At 40.6% G+C, this 17,675-nt stretch overlaps 1 protein-coding gene across 1 annotated transcript in view; it reads right to left on the reverse strand.

The window, feature by feature from the left end:
- Window positions 1-521: 521 nt before the first annotated feature.
- LOC109959781 (serine protease HTRA1A-like) overlaps window positions 522-17,675 on the reverse strand; it is a 23,458-nt gene continuing 6,304 nt past the window's right edge. Inside the window, exons 2-9 of the mRNA XM_020599433.1 lie at window positions 13,909-14,014; window positions 12,972-13,176; window positions 4,255-4,449; window positions 4,133-4,165; window positions 3,907-4,021; window positions 3,215-3,272; window positions 2,935-3,030; window positions 522-1,172 (exon numbers count right to left, since the gene is read on the reverse strand). Coding sequence (XP_020455089.1) covers window positions 1,004-1,172; window positions 2,935-3,030; window positions 3,215-3,272; window positions 3,907-4,021; window positions 4,133-4,165; window positions 4,255-4,449; window positions 12,972-13,176; window positions 13,909-14,014 — 977 coding nt within the window. The 3' untranslated portion in view covers window positions 522-1,003. The remainder of the gene's footprint in view (window positions 1,173-2,934; window positions 3,031-3,214; window positions 3,273-3,906; window positions 4,022-4,132; window positions 4,166-4,254; window positions 4,450-12,971; window positions 13,177-13,908; window positions 14,015-17,675) is intronic.

Below are 17,675 nucleotides of genomic sequence, written 5' to 3' on the forward strand. Positions count from 1 at the left end.
ATCCAAAATATATGTGGTAAAGAAGAAATTTGTGGCCACTACATCATTGGTCAGATCTCTGTTTGGCTCATACTCCTGTCTCTGAGGTCTGCCTGCAGAGCCCCTAGCCCAAAAATTACACAAGACCACTATCAAGCCCAGTGAAATTAAATTTAAGCCAGATCCCCTTGTGTGTATGCAGTGGTAAAGGAAACTCTGCACACACACATAACATTATGTCAGCCTGAATGAGGTCTATTTCAACATGTGTGGGTCTATTTGAATATGTATAGCACTGAGTGAAAGAGAGATGGAAAGTGGAAGCCCAGATAGCTGAATGGTTACAGTACGGCGCACCATATACACAACAACAAGGGTGTGAGCGACATTGGTAAGTCGCGACTAGCCACCAACCTATGTTGCAGGTCCTCTTCTCCATCTGCCTCTCTGTGACCTACTCTACCCATAATAAAGGCAAAATGCCCAAAAAATAACTTATAAAAAAAGAGATGGTAAGAAAATGAGTATGTCAGTCTGGTGAGTGTCAAGACAAAAGAAGCTAAACTTTTTATTATCTTCTCAGTATGCAACACATAATCATAAAAACATTCTACAGTACTTTAAAAAAAGTTTCGAATACAACAATCATACAAATAAGATTTGCGCAGCTAGTCTCTCAATTGCTTACAATTGCAGTAGAAATCCTAACTGAGCAAAAGTCCATTTTAAAAAAAGACAAAGCAGATAAAACCAATATGTCAATAACCACTTCTTATGTTTGTGACCAAACAATGGTAGCATTGATCAAGGCATTAACAAATAAAAGTGAACACATGAAAATGAAAGTACAAAAGCATCCGTACAGATGTTTCTTTCAAGGCAAAGCCAGATTTTTCCTGGATATGTGGTGCCACTGGCCTTTGGCCATAAGGAAAGAGCGTGTCAGTAAAGCTCTCTCCAATATCAAGTCAACTGGTGATAAGTAAAGCCCAACTCCAGCTCCCACGGTGTGATTTATGGAGGGTCATGGGTCAATCTCCATGGGAATAACAGTGAGGATAGCATCCTCATTTCCACGGCGCACAACTATTCTCAAGGTGTCATCCTTCTTGACAGCAGCACTGACATCAGTTGCTGATGAGATCGTCTGTCCATTGATTGAGATGATCACGTCGTGCTCTTTGAGCCCACCACTGGAGGAGAGAAAACAGAAGAGAGGATTGATCGAGGGCTTTTTAATGATATATCTCACTCCTCTGTTGTCAAATAAAACGCACTAAACACACAGTGGCACTGCGTAATGTGCTCCTTCATTTCAGTGAAATGTGTTGATTTTGAGTCATCAGTCTCACATTCACCATCCTAGTGCTGTAAATATTTACTAGACAGCCAAATGTGTATTAAAACTATGAAAAACATAACATCAAATGCACTACTTACTTCACTTTGAGTAACAGCTAAAAACCACAGTGTCCAGCTGTATTAGGAAATTACTTTAAAATTGTAAATTAGGAAATGAAAGTATGACTTATTCTATAAGATGTATATTTTCAGGAGGAACCAATGGGCTTGGGACTGGACGGGTCCTATAGAGAAGTCTGGTAGTACTGAGAGACACACTAAAACATTGTTGGTTTTAGTGTTTGTATTTGTTGACAATAACAAAAATATACAGTATCACCTCGCCAGCTTTATCCTGTATTGATCAAATGTGTCAGTTTTATGACAGTTCCTCTCTCACACAAAGTGTTCCTATCATTTTCTCTTTAGATTTTAGTAGATAGAATAAAAACAGCAGATTAATTTAATGGCCTATAGATGTAATGGCTCACAAACAACACATTTCTGGTGTTTTATACAAACTCATTTAACTTGCACTTTGCTCAGGTTTATTTACAGTTCTGTGAGCACAGTCTGGGTCAATCCAACATCTGTTGGGAGATTTTAATAATGGAATGATAGAACAGCATGGTTGGGGGGCTGAACAAATAAAAACATGTTGGCCAAAAAAACACCCATAATGAAAAAACGTAAACCTAAAATCACATATAGACCAAGGCTATAACCAGCAGTGATATTAAAAGCTCTCTAAGACTCTCAACATAGCTGCTTAAGAACAGTCACGTGTAAGCACAGACCACCATACCTACATTTGCAGCACCCATTAGCACAACTACTCTGTATTCCCCTCATTATGCTCAACTGCTCTAGTACCTCCAACACAGAAAATGGAAGGTTTTCTACAGCAGGGTCAAGCTTTCCAAAGGGCATAAAATAACACAAAACAGACAGACATCAAAAGCACGAAAGTGCAGCCTAGAAAATAACATGGAATATAAACAGAACCACAGAAATGTTATTATGCAAAAAGTGGGATGAGTAAACTCTGACATGGACTTGTAGGGGAGACAACTCTGGAATACTGTAGTCTGGGTGAGCAAGCGCAGGAAAACCACAGTGCAGTTAGTACCCTCCCTGCATGAGGCCTGAAGGAAACAGCTGACCTCAGCATCTCTTGAACCCCACTCTTCTGGAGTTGTGGTGGTGGCTGATTGGAGTGGGCCTCAATTGTGGGAGTAAGGGGGTAGTTTAGAGGGCCAAGAGCCCAAGCATGCTGGAGTCATCCACAAATTTAAGTCCTACTAAGACAGTTGTGTTGAAGGCTATGTCTGTGTTTGGGTGTGTTTCTATGATTCACAGCTGACAGTTACAGCAGAGAAATAAAATGAAGGAAGGAAATGAAACATACTGTCTATTTGCATTGTGAGAGGTGGGCTAAAGCTGCATGGAGAGTGATGAATTAAGTGCACATGTGTAGCATAAAGTGCCAAAAACAATAAAAAGACTGAGAAGAAGTCAGAGCCAATTTGCATTTGCGCTTCACTGAAAAGCATAATGTTACAAGCCAAGGTAATTTGTACTTTTGGTGCCATATGGGCAAAGTTTCTTCCTTACATTGCAGCTGGTGTCTTTGCAATGACCTCCATAACGTAAGCTCCCGAGGTGATGTCAGGGAAGTCGTGATGTTGAGTCTTCAGTTCTTTGGCCAGCCTAGAGGTAGAAAAGGGACTGAGAATTCAGTAATCAAACACAGTTTTTACATAAAGCAATACAAGAAACATAAATGTTGCAGTTTCTTTTTGTCTTAAGCATAATTAAGGAATCAATTTAATAAATTTCTACAGATTTAAATATTATGCTCCACTGGCAATAAACATAAACGTGTGCAACTTACACAGGAGTGAGAGTCATCATCCTCACACCAATATACTTCTTCTTACCAGCTGCTCTCCCTAGAGATGGACAACAACACATTGCAAATACAATTATTCATCCTCACACCTGCAGCAGTCCAGGTTTTTAGTTTTATGACTGTTGAAATCCTCCAGGGTGTTTTCTGTATGTGCATGAAAGAAATATTACCTCAGACCAGACATTGGGTCACAGACTGTCTTGCTAATCTTGCACATGTTTTGCAGGACAGTATGCACTTTTGCACAACTCCATCTTTTATATTTTTCATCATAAATATGTGGTGTTTTATAGTTATTTCATCATAGCGACAATTCAAATTGAGAAGCCCTGTTGACAGCCACATATCCCAAAACACTATGTGAGGTAAACAGAGAAAAGTAAAGTAAAGTAAAAGAACAGCGTGACATAACCTAGCATTTTAGTTTATTTCACAATTTGCACAGATTCATAAAATTAAAAATAAAGTGACTGTATCTCAAGACAGCACACAGATGAAAAACAACAAGGACTGAAAAAGTATGCTAAATTGTGTGGTCCTTTACCTAATATGCACAAGAGGTCTTGGTCAAACTCTTGCAGTCAGTGTTCAAAATTTGCCTCCTACAGTTTGCCTTGGTGACTGAATAGGAGTAATAAAACAAAAACATAAGTTCTGTCAATGAGAGCTCATACCTCTGGACTGCCTGTCATAGGACTCTGCCAGGAACTGTCGGATTTTATCTGAGGGGATGGCAAAGGATATGCCAGCTGTCACTTTCAATGTATTGATCCCAACCACCTCGCCATCCTAAAATAGCAAACTTGAAGTTAGTGTCTGGAGACAAACAGCTACAAGTTTTAACATTTCATGCGAATAAAAAAATGGGCTCCGTCTGACACAGAATAAAAAATATCTTACTAGATTTACCAGGGGCCCTCCAGAGTTGCCGTACTATGAACCAAAAAGATACATAAATTATTATTTGTGTTTGTGAGGAAAAACAAAGTGCACGTATAATGATAGTGCATTCTTTCACTTACATTGATGATGGCATCAGTCTGAATGTAGTCCATGTCAGAGTTGCGCAGGCCTAGCTCTCTGCCCCCTCGCTGAGTTGTACTGACGATTCCGGTAGTAACTGTATTCTGGAGGGAAAACGGGCTGCCGATCGCGACCACAAACTCTCCTGGTCTCAGGTCAGATGAATGACCCAGCAGGAGTACAGGGAGCTTGGTCTGCAAGCGAGAAACAGAGGGATAACATATTCATATTACTGGAGGACCAAGTTACTAATAAAAAAAGAATGGCTCCTGAGGCTTTGCAAAACAAAACTAATTTTTATGAAGCACAGTAAATAGAAACAAATACATAAAATGCAAAAGTAATGTAAGAATAATAAAGGCAATGGCTTACACGCAGAAAAGGTGTCATTAAGAAAATCCAACGCATAATAGGTATTTAGGCTATGTTACGCCTTCTGATATTTCATGGCACCATAACAACCTGCTGTGTCCTGATGCTTTTCTTTTCTCTCTCCTCTATCCACCCCACCCTGAATGGTCAAGGCAGACGGGCACCCACCAAGAGCCGTGGTCTGTTGGAGGTTTCTTCTATTAAAGTCGGTTTTTCCTCCCCACTGTCACCAAGTACTTGCTCAAGGGGGATTTGTTGGGTTATCCTTATAAGTTCTAAACCAGATTATGTAAAGTGCCTTGAGACAATTGTTATTGTGAATTGGTGCTATACAAATAAACTGAACTGAATTAACTTACTGAACTTGCTTTTCACTATTGAGGACCATACCTCACTCCCATTCTCCCTTCCCACTGCAAAATAAGAGAATAACCAGATGGAAAGGAAGCAAGAGAAACGCATACACAGCTGAGAGAGAGAGGATCAGGTGGGGAAGTAAGGCACTGCCAAGACATTCAGGACTTGGCCACCACTGATCACCATGATTACGATAACAGTTATTGATATTGGCGGTGTCAGGGTGACTGTTGATATCAGGTGAAAACTTTGTAACTACAAAATGTCAACTGTGATTGCAGTTCAGTCTAATGCATTCTGAAACGGAGGTATTTCTCCACCCATCTCAGGCTCATACAATCTCACATAAAATACAATGAATGCAAAATGCATCAGTTCACTGACAACCAAGCAGCACCTATAGTAGCGTAGGGAGAACAAGCACAAACCATGCAGACTCTGAAAGACCCCAAGCTTACATACAGTATCACTTACAAATCGTGACTAGTCAGCAATCTGCAGTGACTTGTGGAAAATAATTTCTACATTTAAGTCTGACTCTCATGATCACCCAAGTGACTCATGTTGCTATTTCAGATGAAGGTTATGATACACTTGTACGTCACCCAGAGACACTATAAGCCACACTTAAAGGAAGGATGCAAGGTGAAAGAGGGAACAACAAACACCACAAACCACAGGAAGGCAAGCTGAGAACGTCAGACGAATGAGTCTTGTTTGATGTTATGTTGATGCATTCTTCCCGGCAGAAATGAGCTTATGACCAAAAATGTTTTTGGTTTGAGCCCCAAAAGAGCACCAATTTGAGAATAGGTTGAAAAATATACCATAAGTGCCACCTGATGTAGTCTTAGAGAAGAGTATCATTTCTAAAAATGAAAGTTTGTTGTTTTGTTAGGCAGGAGATCACGTCATTGTTTCATATTCTTGTTGCTGAACTTCAGCATGATGCCATAGAGTTCTCTCTTTCATGTCGGAAAACGTTCTGGAGTGCTTAGATAAGAGGGAGACGTGGGGCATAAGATTATAGGAGGGAGAATTACAGCAAACAGCTATGTTTACCTTATCCAAAGAATTACTGTAGTTCAAAGAAAGGACGTGCTGAGAAACTTTCTGGACTTTTATGCTTTCTTACTATAGTGAGTTTTGATTCCACCTCCTGCACACAGGTTATTGTGAAGACCATGGCAAAGGGACACTAGGACAGGTAAGTTGGCAGACAAGCAAATAGATCAATACAACAATAGCTGCAGAGTTGCTATTGAGATCTGTCACTGTTACAGCTTCGGTTGTTTGGAGGCTCATTTAAAAGCCATTATAATAACTACCAGTTTATGACTAAAGGCCAGGTGCAAACTTTACCTGCAGTCAAGCTGTGATGGACTGCAGCTTAATGACTTCTGAGGCACGTGCGTATACAGACAGACACACATACAAACACACACACACAGAGGGAGGAGGCCGCCTGGACACGAACCCTCATAAACCCAAAGGCTGTAAGCTAAACCCCACACACCGGGCACTGCTTAGATATACAGGCGGACCACATCAAAATACACACATTCAGACACAGAGGTAGCTCTGGTTGGGTCAGTGTATGACCTGAACAATCAGCTCAACTGTAGTCACTTAAGCTCTTCTTTTTCTTTCATATCAGTGACATCAAAGCAGGTAACACACCCGTACCTTGCAAAATTCATAAGTACACTAAAGTATACAAAATTACAGCTGATGCCTGCACTTGAGCCCTCAGGATTGTGCTAATGTGGATAAAAAATGATGTGGGATTCAATATGTTCGATGATAATGTAGGACAACACAAGACAGGTCTGAGGAGAAGAAGATAAGGCTGGGTGGTGGGAAAGAATGTGTGTGTGTTTGTATGGTGTTTAAGTGATTGTTAGGGCGACTAAGAAAACAGATATGTAGGTGAATGTTGGAACCGTGATTTATAAAGCGATTTTATACACACACTGTAAATATCATAGAAGTAGATGCTAATCAAAGCCACAGTCAACATATCAAGTCAGCCTTTTCTCCACTTCTTTTGTGCACTGTAGGTATCATAAACATGCTCACGTCACCCTAAACCATATCCTTGCCAATATAGAAACCACTACACTTTCCATAAGTTGTTGGTAATGCTTCTAGTCTGTATAAGAGCAAACAAATGTCTGTAATTCTCCATGCCTGTGTTCTACTCTGTGTAGTTTTACATGAGAGCTCCTAGGACCTGAGGGCATCTCAGTTCTGGCTAGACACCACAAACTCTGAATTGCACAAATCACAATGAGAGGAAATGAGGTCTGATGTGTCCATTTGCTTCATCAGGGAGACTTCCTACAGGATATGTGTTTCTGTTTTACCTAAAGTATAATGTCATACATTTATTTACATAGTATGGAAATGTTTTTGCTGTGATGACTGGAGCCCTTTTCACCATTTTCAGGATATCAGCTCTGGCCTGAAACGAAGAAGAAGTCAGGAAAATGGATGAATGTTTCAGTGTCTACACTCTGCATGCAGGAGTAATAATGGCATGAGTGAAAACTAAATCTTATAGTTTTAATATGCCTAGGGTGATTAGTTTGTAGTCTAGACTGTTCTTTGTATGCTGGGGGAGCACAGTGGAATTTCCTCAAGCAACTCAGAGGGTCCCTGGATCCCAGTTTAAGAACCAGAGGATTATAGCCCTCTCTGTATGTGTTGCACTGTCCTAAAGCCTATACATTTGAGTTAGTAGCTAATAAATCACACCACTGACTAAAAGGGCAAGTGGTGGTTCACCCAAACAGCATCTACCTCTAATGGTATCCAGCAATACTAAAGGTTTGGGGTTAAGTTATTAAGGTTTTCAGATATCTCCCTCAGATAACACAACAGAGGCGGCGAGAATCTCTATTCATGGTGGCCATAGCAGTGAAAAAGTAAAAATCTGCAGCTCTTCAGAAACACTGTTAGTAATTAGACTGTCAATAGTTTTCAGTACAAAGTGGTTTCACTGAAAACAATTTACAGTAAGATCTTTGGATTATGCAGAGTAAAGACTTTCTAAATGCCCAATCAGTATACTCAGTTTCAGAGGACGATCACAAACTCTGCATGGCTCTGTGCCTCAAGGGGTAAGTTAGATTTTATTCTTTTCCTTTCTGAATGTACTGCATCATAGCCTTGACTCTATTTAGTGGGAAAAAAGTTATTACAGTTGTGGAGGATTTGAAATTTGTCATGCCTTATACACATTTGAAGTGACAACATTGACAGGCAAACCAAAACAGTTTTGTGCAAGGCTGCTGCCTATCCAGGCTTGGAAAACAATTATGCAGCCAAAAGATAGGCCAAGACAAAGTGCATAAAGACCCAGCAAGGCAAAAGAGTGAAAGTATTTTCTTTGGCTCTTTTCCCACCCAACTTCATGCTTAAGCATGGGAGCCATTTCAGTTAAAGAGACAAGGGATGAAGGAGAGAGGATGGGTCAGGAGGATGTGAATCATTTCCTCTGAAGAACGACACACAGTGCCCTTCCACTGGCAATGGAGCGTGTAATCCACAACACCCAGTAGGAGCAAGTGAGCTGTTCTACACGCATTCATGTGCTTGTGCACACACACATGCACACACTGATTTGAAAACTTGATTGCAAGTTTGCTTTTGTCTGTCAGTACTGTACATCAATGTTGCTGATAAACAGACAGATAAATGCAGGTACACATGGCTACTGTACATGGAGGTACATACCTTACTGCACATAAACAAAGACACATACAAACATATTCCAATAATAGCCCAGTCCAAACCAGCACTGGGCAAATTTCCCAGAGGGCATGGTCTGAGAGTCTTAATAGGCTACTAGGTGATGGATAACACAGAGACAATCAGTGTCATTGTTTTAAGGGACCATATGGGAAACATGAGGCCAGTTTTCCCTGTCACACTCCAATTCTTGTAAAGCTGATTTTAGCTCATTTACAGGAGTTGGAGGACAAATGTAAAATGGAATAAACTGTTCTAACATTAAACTATTTGGATGGTTAATTTGATGAAAGACATACTTGGACAAGCAAAACAAACTTGAGATTTATGATTTGCTTTTACAAAAGATAAGGCTTTGAGGATGAATACAGTAACTACTAATATTAACAAACTATATAATGGATGTCCCAGTCCTGAATGGGGGCTTCTTCTAATGTAACCAGTAATCCCAATGTTTGACATGGGAAGAGTGCATGGCTAATATTACTAATGAACAAAGTAAACTAGTTAGCCAGGCATGCTAAAGTTTGGAGCTCATGTTAGAGCAGAAAAACACATAGTGACTCTTTTGCTACTGTGTTTTTATTTTGTAAAGAGGTCATGAATGTGAAGACCTGGATACTGGATTTCAAAATGAGGCCCTTGTTTGCAGTTGGAGGTGTCTGTCTATGGGGAAAATGCTGTTTGGGCCACAGGGGATTTCTTTTATTCTGTAGTACCAGCCACTTTGACTAAGTGGCAGAAAGATTTAGTTGCAGCACTGCATCCAGCTATCTTTATACATCATGGGAGAAATCCAAAGCTTGACAGGCCTGCTGTGCCTAGATACAGTTACTTGGACCACCACTGTTGAACTGATTCAGTGAAAGAACATTTGAGCTGCAGTGTGAACAAAGCCATAGTGTCAGTGCATCCAACTACATTTGCAGTGTAAAACACTGAACACAAGGTCAATGATTACACAACAAATTAAATCTGATAAGATCTGGAATGATAATGGAAAATAACATGCTCTGCTCTAACCTTATTGTGCCTTTGCCACATCACACAGTGCACTCATGAGACTATTAGCTCACATAGTCCTCCAGACATATGGATCCATTTTTCCAGGCCTTGACCACATCACTCCTTCGTTCTCTGTCTCTCCTGGGTTCTCTTTTCCTCCCATACTCTCTATACAGGAACAAGTGAGTACAGCACTTTTGCCCCTTCCCTTCCCCTCTGAAGTTCCAGCTGCTGTAGACAGACTAATGTATTCCCCAGAGCTGAGAGGTAGACCACAGTCTCTGGAAGGGACAGGGCATGGCTACCACTAAACTCCAACATAGAAAAGGAAAGAGAAAGGAGAGAGAAGCAGGATATTACACTGAGGGAAACGTTCAAAAATTCTCACTCATAAACTGGTGCAATTGTTTATTGATTATCTGTGGCTGCTTGAAAAGTGCTGACTTGGTGCAGTCAGCTTTTATTTAATAAGCAGAATGCTATGAAGAAAGAGTAAGGAACGGAGAGAAACACTGATGGAAGAAATGAATGAGGAAGCTGCAGAGAGGTGCATTCAGTGCCAGTCAGGATATGAATTTATAAACTCGTGCGGTGACTTAATACAAAATAGCCACCTTGTTGCTTGTGGATGTGGAAATTTCTATTAAAAACCAAAAATAAAATCTGAAAAACTTCCATCTAAACATGAACTATGTGGTTTAGTTTCTGTGCACTACTTCAGAGGGTTTGTATTCTAAAACTTTCATCTCTCTTTTACTCTTTATGGAACCACTGTGTAACAAGAGATTGCAGAGAAAAGGTGACTTTGTTCTCTTCACTCACTGTAACATAAAGGATAAGTTCATGGTAGGAAGGGTGGGTTCAGTCAATCATAGTACAACTGTCACATGCCCGTACATGCAGTATATTGAAAGAGTGACAAAACAGTCTCAAGAAGAGTGAAACAGACAAAAGCTCTGGAACGTGCGAAAAATGTAACTTTGAGTGTCAGGTGCTGCTTGGAAGGTCAAGGGTTAACTGTTAAGTTCAGCTACATGCTGTGTCATATCAGTGTATTCAGAGATTTGAAGATTTTTAACTGACTGTCATTTTGCTAATGAGGACTTGCATTTTGACTTGTCCTCAAGGACTCCAGGTTTTATCTGTGACTTGCTTTGATAGCACTCTGTCATCTGTACCTTCAGGATAATGTCCCTGAATAGAAAATAATAATATTTCAAAGGTGAAACTCTCTTTCAAAGTTATTACTCTTGAAATACCCTATAGCAACAGGTTTAGGTGACTATATTTACCCTTTACAATGTAATTCAAAATTACAGGTTTGCTTGCCCTCCTGCCCTCTCATTATAATTCACTCATCCTCTAATTTCCTCACGTATTAACTCTCACTAGCTCCACATCTCTCTCCCTCTTTCTGTCTTTCACACACACACACACACATCTCATTAGTAGAAATGCCATTTCCATTTATTTCATGTGGCCTTTCTAAAGTGCCCACAGGTTAACTGGGGCTTTATCCCCGACTCATGGACTGATAACCTGCTCAGACTTCACACAATGACTTATACTTATCAAAACAAAATACCCATGATGTTGGATGCATTTTCTCTGTATCTGTATGACACCATGGATACACAAACAGTCGCCCGTTGTGAATCAATCAAGTAAGTCATGAAGAGGAATGATACAAATGCATTTTAGCTGAAAGGCTGGAAAATATTTTGGCAATCACTAATTGAAGAAATGCTTCTGCCGGGACAGCAAGATATTTTTTATGCTTCTACAACATGAAGCATCTGTCCTTTCTGAATCTGCAACAACTGACTGTACATAGCACAGGCTGAACATGTGATGCCAACAAACATGGAAACTTCCCCAGCCAGGATGAATAAAAACAAAGCATCTGTCACTGCTCTTTTCCGCACTCGCCTTCACATTGTCGACTGAACAAAACCTGAATGTTTTGATGTCTGTTCAGAACTGTAGTTATGTGTAATACACCTTGAGTCGCTGTCATGAACGTCTATTCAGTTGTGTCCCGCAGGCATATGAGTGAGCTCCATAATGCATTCTGCTCTGCTATGACTCCCAGTCAAAAGGCTCTGGCTCTCTGCCACACATTCTTTCATATGATTGATGGCTGTGATTAACATGAATCCCTCAGACAGAGAAATAAACACAGACAGACAGGGATGTGGAGAGAATAACAGAGCAAATATAACACACATACAGTATGTTCCTGTGCAGCAAAGTGTAGACAGATACCTCGTTTCCTTCAAATGTCAACACTGGCTTTAAACGGGCCACAGGTTTTCATTTTTCAGTAATAAGTGACTGTCTCTGTAAGTTCCCTGTGAGAAGAACTATGAAATATTTGACTCTTGTTTTTGCAGCTTTTTGTGTCTGAATACAAAAGCTCATTAGCAAAACCAGCAGTTTACTCTTTTCATCCTGGAGGCTGGGCAATTCACATATAAAGGGAATTTGGAGGACTGTAGTACTTGACAATGTTATTTCTTCAATAGGAATATATGACAAAAGAATGAGGGTCAAAAGCATAGTTTTATATTGACCTGTATTGACAGTTGTGACTGTATGAGTAAATGTAATTCTCTGGGTTAAGAGCAAAATATACCACCTTCACAACAGGAAGCCAACAAAGAGAGAGATGAAGAAAGTTCAGCAGTAAATTGGAGTAAATTTATCCGCCAGCCTAGTTCTCTGGCTGTAGTAAACCAATCCCACCATGATAAGACAAAGAGTATATTTTGTTTATCTCATTTTGGAAAATACCCATTCTACTGTATATCAATACCACATTTATGTCTGTGTGCTAACTATGGAGCTAGAACAAGGTGTCAATTAGCTTAGCTTAGCATAAAGACTGTAAACAGAGGGAGTAAGCTAAACTGGGTCTCATTATAAATGTAAAAATGACCGGAGGAGTTCCATGGTCTAATTATTTCCTGGTGGAAATAATTCACTCTATGAAAAAAGTCTCTGAGAACTCTCTGAGAATAGCATATTTCCCAAAATGTCAAACTTTTCCTTTAAAGGACACCTGGCTGAGACAGGCAGCAACAAATCCAAGTGAGTCGAAATGGTATGGGCATTCAGGCACTTAGTTTGAGTATCATTTTACTTTCCCTGATGGCAGGGCACCTCCAACTACCGCTGTGCTAGTTTTCTCACTTTGCTGGACTTCTTACTGTTTAGCACTTTAACTGACCGGCATATCAATCTTGATGAGGGCGATGTCTGACTTCTCATCCACATCTTTGATTTTGGCATCGTAGGAGGCGCCGCTCTTTAGCTCCACTTTCACCCGGTGCTTATTGGCGACTACGTGTGCATTGGTCACAATCTGGCCGTCTTCTGACACAACAAAGCCAGAACCACTGGCCACTGCCACCTCCCGCTTGGAATAGGTCATCCTGTGTGAGGGAAGAGAGGTTGGTGAGAGGGAGGAGAAGGGAAAATAGAAGAGTGGTATTCACTCTTTTCACATTTCTTTTTCTAGAAAAATAAAGAGAAAAAACACCAAAACCAAAGCATGATGTAACAGCAGTGTAAGACTGAAAAGCTGAAAGCAAAGTTTAAAGTGTGAGTCTGCACAGTTGTGAAAATATAAAAGGTAAATATACAAACAACAAGCAGGTTAGTATTCAAATGTGACCTGGAGAGATTAATTATATATAAAAACAATAAGAGGGGTAAACAGACCCTGCAGCATTAATATACACCACCACCTCAAAGAAAATAGTGCTTTCAAGTCAACCTGAGGCAGCAATAGTGGAGCAGGGAAGAAACCAGAAGAGAAAAGACAGATCTAAGTGAAGGAAAGATGGAAGCGGCCGAGACAAAAAGGTGGAAATCAGAACGCTGCCAACATTCAAAGAGCCACTTTACAAACCACAGCGACAGATGGAACAGAGACGACACTGACAAGGAATCGGGGTATCAAAGCAGGATGAGATGCAGAGATAAAAAAAAAGCATAAAAGCTGATGAGACAATGAAAAGAAAGGCTGTTTAAAGACTGAAGTGGAGAGTAAAACGCTCTACTAGCTGGTGTGGTCTTATTAAATACACAGGTGGGATGTAAATTCCAATGTGTTTCAGTCTTTCCAATACACACATGCGCAGACACAGGTGCATGGCCCTTACTTGCGGTAAACTTCAATATGAACCACAGATGGAGCAATTCTCTCCACCACGTCTGCGATGAAGTTGTATTTGAGTCTTGGGCTGTCTGGGTTATCCTGAGCTGGAACTACAACACACACACACACACACGAAGGACATCAGACAAGCATGAACAAACAAGTGATGTACTGAAATACTCCATGATGTAAGAGTTGTGTGAGAACAGAAACCCAACAAACAAAACTGCCCTTTATAACACGTGGGGGAAATAAAAGATGACAGTTGATCTGCAGCTGAGACTGTCTAGGTCAGGTATAACACACACACACACACACACACTCATTTTCAAAGAACTAACCTTTGCTAAAACCTACTAAATAACTATTTAACCTTCACTGTTTACCTTAAGGCTGTGAATATAACAGGTATTTTGTCCAAACTAAACTGGTCCTCACAAGTAAAATACCACTTTCTCACACATATTGTCTGACACTGTATGCATGAGGACTGCCAAATTCACTGAATCACCCATCCCACCATCTATCCAGAACTGGGCAAGTCAGGAAATGTAGAGTGATTTACCTGGCAATTAGGTCCTACCCAGATGACAGTTTAACCAAAGGTATGACTCAAGACTCCTCAGATCTCATTTCATCCTTCCATTCACAAACCCTTATTTTGCCACATACCTCAAACCACTTAGTATCACAAGGGCAATTTTCAGTCATTACATTCTCCTAGAGGACAGAAATCACACATCCATAAGCCCTAGGGTATCACAGATTGTAGTTAAGAGTTAAGGGAAGAGAAGGAGACTTTCAGCTGGAGGTGCAGCTAAGCTAACAAGAAGCATGAAATGAGCACCATAACAAATACCACTAAATTATATAGTATGAAAAAATCTGTCACTAGAAGGGAAAATCTGTCAGTCTATGATACTGCAGTTCGATACAGGGGTGCTTAATTTGGTTTTTAGCACTAAACAAAAAGAACAGCTGAGGCTGATGGGACTGTCAACAGGTCATCCTGAGGGGACGAGCCATCCTATAGTTAACTGGACATTTCATAAGAAGCCAGAAATCAGAAATGTGAGTAGGTTTCATCATCTTGGATAGCATGAATGTCTGTACAGTTCAAGGAAATCAGTTTAATAGGTGCTGAGATATATTAGTCTGGGCCAAATGGTGGGCTGACTGACACTGCCATACCTGCAGTCATGGAACCACCCTTCTCCAAACTGCCACATATACTGGCCTTGAAATTTAAAGCTACAAACCAAGTATTGAATCTGAAAAATGTCACACAAGTTTCTCACAACACTCATCCTCCCTGTGCTAGCTTCATGCCCTGCGGGTTCGTGGTCAGCTTAGCTTGGACAGGATTACAGTTCAAGAGAGCAGGCCTAGCGCCCAGGATCTGTGTTTCTGAAGTGTCCTTACAGGCTCTTCCACTTCACCGAGTTATGAGTGCTGCCTCCTCACACACATGTGGGAATTTATTACCACTTCTACAAGCACAAAGAAAATGTCATGATAGCAGACTTATAGGTCCACTGGTGATGATTTGTCTCAGCTCACAGTCACTGTTAGCTGATTAATATGGTATTTAATATATACTATGTAATATATACAGATTATTTTACTGCTTAACCAAGCTCAGAAAGGCTTTGCTGTAGAATTAAATAGACTTACAAGGCACAGTGAAATGCAGCTGTCTCCTTAAATGTCAGAATATTAGTAATTCTTCCTTGTCACTGATGTATTGAGAAAAAAAAGGGATGTAAAGCTTTCTGAGTGTTTAAGCCTCATCATGCTTCAGTAAGATGTTTCTATTACTGAAATGATACCAGATCCTGACTCTGTTTACATAAAGATGCACATTAGTTTGCAAAGCATGCAGCTCAATTCACTTCAAAAGCTTGTGTGTGATTTTAATTAAAAGCAGAGAGAAGACTTACCTTCAGGCAATACACTGGAAAGCGCTGCCAGTTACAGTACTATTACACTATAGTATGAGCTAAAATTGTACCTGAGCTCAACTCTGACAAATTGTCTGACACTGTGCAAACATTTAGCCAGTGGATATGTTACCTTATATTAGATTAACAAGCTAATTATTTGTTGGGCGGTGACTCAGGGCAGAAGAAACAAGCTGTGGACACAACAATGACATTTCATCATCTTTTAAGTTAAGGCACAACTATTAGCAAATAGTTGCTTATGTGCACATAAATCCATTATGGAGCAGCATTCGTGGTGCTGTTATATTCAGTTGTAATATTCTGGACTGATGGTATGTAGAGTAAATTTTTATGGGACCATACAACAGCACAGAGGTTATGAAGGGGGAATGTGAAAATTCCTGTACATTCTAATGTACAAGTTCCAAACACAAGTGAGTCAAATACGAAGTTGCTCCTGAGGTCTCTGACTCAAAACAGACCAATAAACACTAATGGCACACTGACAAACTCAGAGTAATACATGTGATTTAGGGTGCTAATAAAGTCAAGATTTTAAAGGGAAGACATTTTGAGAGAGGGCTGCGGGGGTAGATCACAGGGAAATGACTACTATGAAAAGATGATAATAAAATTCAGCTTCGGTTAACAGTAACCAAATGTTTCAATGACTTTTCTGGAGTCGGTTCAAGCATTTAAACATTCAGTGAATGGAAAAACATTCAAACAATATTTTTAAAAAGAAAGTTCATATAAAGGCAGGCTCTTGCCATCTCATTCTCTCTCTCTCTCTCCCACACACACATTGTATAGCTCTTTGTGAGGACAAATAAATGCCTAATCCCAGTCCTTACCCTAACTCCCTCCCAACACTGACCTTTACCACAAGAGCCCCCTGCTCCAGATCTCAGCTTCTTTTCTTTATGAAATTTCCCATACATACAGTACTACCCACTGTTTTATTGGCACCTGGAGGCGGAAACAGTTTTTTCTTTTCCTCTGGAGAAAATAGATGTGAATACTGTAAAGTCAGCTCCTCTTCTTCATGTACTGCCACTCTTTGTGACACACCCTGATTCTCTACTTTTGGCCAAACTGAGGGCCATGAGAGCCATCCAAAACATTTAAAATGGAAATAGAATTTTCTGAATCTTTTCTATGGCAATAGGATTCATTGTCAGACACATGAGGTATATGATTTTTTTTTTTTTTTTTTTAGTGAACGAAGGCGGCACAGCGGCATGGTGGTTGGCACTGTTGCTTCACAGCAAGAACATTCTGGGTTCGAGCCCGGGTTGGCCTTTCTGTGCGGAGTTTGCATGTTCTCCCTGTGCCTGCATGGGTTCTGTCTGGGTGCTCCGGCTTCCTCCCACAGTCCAAAGACATGCAGCTTAGGCTGACTGGTGACTCTAAACTGCCCCTAGGAGTGAGCGAGTGTGTGTGGTTGTTTGTCTACATGTCAGCCCTGTGACAGACTGGCAACCTGTCCAGGGTGGACCCCACCTCTCGCCCAGTGTCAGCTGGGATTGCTCCAGCCCCTCTGTGACCCTGTTCAGGAATAAGCAGTATAGATGGTGGGTGGAAAAGGTCAATGTTCTATTGTTTTTGTTCTCATTTTAACTGGCCTTAGTGGAAACTAAGCTATAGGCAGAGCTCTTAGAATCATGGCAAGCATCATCACTGAGTTACAGTATGTGTTTGTCTATGTTATCCATCCATCCATTTTCTTCCGCTTATCCGGGACCAGGTCACGGGGGCAGCACTCTAAGCAAAGATGCCCAGACTTCCCTCTCTCCAGACACTTCCTCCAGCTCCTCCGGGGGAATGC

This window comes from Monopterus albus, unplaced genomic scaffold, assembly GCF_001952655.1.
Source record: "Monopterus albus unplaced genomic scaffold, M_albus_1.0 scaffold3.1, whole genome shotgun sequence".
In the NCBI taxonomy this organism is placed as follows: Eukaryota; Metazoa; Chordata; class Actinopteri; order Synbranchiformes; family Synbranchidae; genus Monopterus; species Monopterus albus.